Genomic DNA, 3,964 nt, shown 5'->3' with positions numbered 1-3,964 from the left:
CAAAACCGTTTCACGTCAATAATTTACATATATATTGCGCATTAAAGTAGACCGAAGGTCATCTGTCAATCACCTACAAACGATTCTGCATCACTTAGTCGGCAATTCAACATTCTATCATCAAAATTAAAAAATAAAACAGGGGCTAACTTCCGTAAACATTTTGAGCTTTTTTAATTTTCTTATTTTAGAAATAGGGAGATCTATCAAACGTTAATTTTTGTCTTTCATAGACCTACAAACGACCTACAAACGATTGTGATATTCTAAGTAATATTCTAAGTAAGATAAAGATACATTCGGTACACTTGGCTCTTTTTAGGTACAACACATTTCTTCAAACACGTTTCACGTCAATAATTTATATATAGTGAGCATTAAAGGAGACCGTATGCCATCTATCAATCACCTACAAACGATTCTGCATCACTTAGTCGGCAATTCAACATTCTATCGGCAAAATTAAAAACAATTGGGGGCTAACTTCCGTAGAAATATTGAGTTTTTTTATTTTTCTTATTTTAGAAATAGGAATATCCATCAAACGTTAATTTGTATCTATCATAGACCTACAAACGATTGCAATATTCTAAGTAATATTTTGCATTTAAAGAGTAGCTAACTTCTCGGTGCCAAATAGAGCGGTATCGAGCGATTCGAATGCTGTCAGCTGATAAGGTGACCATGTTTCAAGAAGGAAGCTTTTACAACGAAGAGGGAAAATACCAGCAAGAAGAAGTTTAAAATATAGAAATAGTCTTTAAATATAACTACTAGTAAACTTACGTTTTACTAGATTAATCTCTGATAGAAAAATATAAGGTATATTATTTTACATTTAAACAAAAATTACGATAACTTTTAAAGTATGGTCATCATGGCCTTTTTTTGTCGTTGCCGTTGACCGCGGCGATAGAAATAAATCTATCGTCGCGAACAGTCGTCGAGCAAACTTCGTCGTTTGCTTTGGTTGTGCGCGTTCTCATATAAATCAGTGTGTTTTAATTATTTCGGCGAACATTCGCGACGAAAAATTTGCCGTTCGCCGGTGTTGTGCTTCAGCTTAAAGGCTTTCCGTATAGATAAAGTCTTCGTGTGAAGGTAATCATCAGCTCTAACGAAGATGAGATTGAAGCAGTTGACAAGTGGTCAACAGCGTCGTCAAAAGGTAATGAGAAGCTGCTAGAGCTAAAAGCGCTGCGAGCATCGACGAAAGGCAGCATAACCAGAATAAAAAATGTTATAGCGAAAAAGGGCTCTAACTTAGCTTCAGAAGAACTAAAATGCAGGTTAGGCATTCTGGAGTCCTATTTTAAGCAGATTTTAGCAGTACAGGCGAATATTGACAAAATTAGTCCAGAATCCGATATGTCGGCTAATGCCGCGTTTGCAGGCGAAGTAGAGGAGCTGTTTGTAAGCGCAAAATCCAACGTAATGGCATTGTTAGGCAAACGTCGTTCTTCAGTGGCAGACATCAGTTTGTCAAACAACACCACAATGGTAACAGCAACACCACGCTTGCGACGAGAAATTAAGTTACCGAAATTCGACGGCAAATATGCGGAGTTTCCAAAATTTATAGCTCTGTTCACGAAAATGGTACACCATGGTGAAAGCTTGGATGATTGTGAACGGTTTCTCATCTTAAAGGAGAGTTTAGGTGCACGACCACTGGCAGCTATTGCAGACTTCGATGAAACGGAGAAAAATTACCCCAAAGCGTTGCAGCGATTAAAAGACTGTTTTGACAAGAAAAACCTGATATTTGAGGAGCATATTAGTGCACTATTCGAATTACTAAGAGCTGCAAAAGCCTCTGCAGAACACCTTCGAAAGGTTATTGATACAACAAATGCTCGTTTAAATGCTATGCTGTCTCTGGGAACGTATGAAAATATTGCAAATGCTCTTATAATTTTTCTTGTAATGGAAAAGTTAGATTCCGAGTCCCAAGCAAAGTGGGAAGAAGCGGAAGAAGATTATACGAAACTAGCGTCGTGCGTAGAGTGCTCGGCAGTGTTAGCTAGAAGATGTCAAACGTTGGAGGCTCGAGAAGTCAAAACAGATCGCATGGAGGTTAGACACAATGTCACGAAAGAAATCAGCAAGGATTTTAAATCGAAACACATGAAATCGCGAAGGACAGCATCACTGGCAGTAGAGCGTGTAAATTGTGGGGTGTGCCGCAAAGACGACCACAATGTATTGAATTGCCCCAAATTTACGCGTATGACTCCAAGCGAGCGATATTCGGTGGTGCGGGGCGCTAGGCTTTGCATTGTATGTTTGAAGAAAGGCCACTGGTTTAAGCAATGTTTAGCAGCTAAATATTCTGTATGTAATCAACCGCATCACGATTTATTGCATAGGCAAGTAGACGTGGCCACTGGTAGCAGCGGGGCGAACGCAAAAGAACAGCACGTAGCGGGCGCAAGCGAAAGTAGTGCATTGTGCACAAGTTGGAAAACTTCCACGGCAAAACAGGTTTTGTTAGAAACGGTAGTGATTTTACAAAAGGATGCTAGTGGCAATTATCATCAGGCGCGGGCCATATTCGGCCTCACAAGTACATCTAGTGTGTGATTATTTAGCTCAAATGCTAAGGCTTCCAAGGGTGTCAAGTGCTTTAGAGGTGAGCGGTATAGACGGCATGTCAACAACTGCATCCAAGCGGGTGCAAGCAACAATCAAGTCGCGTCTAAATGGTTATGAGACGTCAATAAATTTTCATATCTTACAAAAAATAACTGGGCGAAAACCAAACCGATACATCGATGTCTCTAAATGGAAAATTCCAAGTAATATTGAAATGGCAGACACGCGTTGACGTATTGTTGGGTGCCGAAGTGGTTTTAGAATTGCTTTCAATTGGGCAAATCAAGATTGGAACTGGACTGCCAAGGTTGCAGAAAACGGTGTTTGGGTGGGTGGTATCGGGCAGCACCATTGATCAAGAAAGCAGTAAACATTATCGCGGAAAGTTTTGCAATAGAAACAAGAGAGAAGTATGATCACCTAAATATGTTAGTTGAACGCTTTTGGGAAGTAGAAAATGTGCCAATAAAAAATAAATTTTTTACTGAAGAAGAAACAGAATGCGAGCGCTTATTTCAGCAATCGGTGAAAAGAGACAGCGACGGTAGATTTATAGTTAAAATCCCATTTAAGGAGAATGTTACTAGATTGGGTGACTCCTTTCGAACAACTGAGCGACGTTTTTTTAGCCTTAGGGTCAAAACATAGTGGAGCTGCGAGCAAAGCGAAGACGTATCATAGAGCAAAGCTACAATTAAAAAGTGTATGTACGCTTTGCTCTTCACTATGCGCTCTCCCATTGAAACATACGCGTTTGAAATCGACGCTTTGCTCGATGTTCTTTGCTCGCCGCTCCACTATGTTTTCGGCCTTAGAACGATGACTGAGCAAAGATGTCGTAACAAAGCTAGCGTACATAGAATTTCTTGATGAGTACATAAGAACTGCGCATATGGTAAAGGTTGGAGCAGCTGATAAAGACAAGCTTAAGTATTTTGCTCCTCATCAATGAGTACTACGACCAGATTCCACGAGTACAAAGCTTCGCGGGTTGTTTGATTGCAGCGCAAGAACGAGCACTGGATTGTCTCTCAACGACACGATGATGAAAGGGCCTGTCATTCAAGACGACTTAATGTCAATTGTTTTGCGTTTTCGCTGCTACAAATTTGCGCTTACGGCAGATGTGAACAAAATGTTTAGGCAGGCATGGGTTGCTAGTGACGATACAAATTATCAAGCAATATTGTAGAGGTGTTCGCCTGAGGAGGAGCTCGCTGCGTACAAGCTGCTGACAATTACTTATGGTCAGGGTTCGGAAATTCTCACTCACATTCTCTCACGTTCGCGATCGATAATATTCCAAGTCCATTTTTGCATTCTTTTATCGCGAGTGAAAAATGCAAACAAATTTATCATCTCTCACATT

General features: G+C 40.2%; 1 protein-coding gene across 1 annotated transcript; it reads left to right on the top strand.

Moving 5' to 3' along the window:
• The first annotated feature begins 1,368 nt into the window (after positions 1–1,368).
• Positions 1,369–2,583, top strand: LOC118755792. Its single transcript, XM_036490634.1, has one exon. It carries the CDS (start codon positions 1,369–1,371, stop codon positions 2,581–2,583), a length of 1,215 nt encoding a protein of 404 aa, XP_036346527.1.
• The last annotated feature ends 1,381 nt before the right edge of the window (positions 2,584–3,964 follow it).

Source organism: Rhagoletis pomonella, unplaced genomic scaffold, assembly GCF_013731165.1.
Source record: "Rhagoletis pomonella isolate Grant_MI unplaced genomic scaffold, Rhpom_1.0 Rhpom_scaffold_00001, whole genome shotgun sequence".
NCBI classification, from domain to species: Eukaryota; Metazoa; Arthropoda; class Insecta; order Diptera; family Tephritidae; genus Rhagoletis; species Rhagoletis pomonella.
The sequence above is the reverse complement of the archived record's forward strand: the minus strand, read 5'-3'. Positions and strand labels throughout refer to the sequence as shown.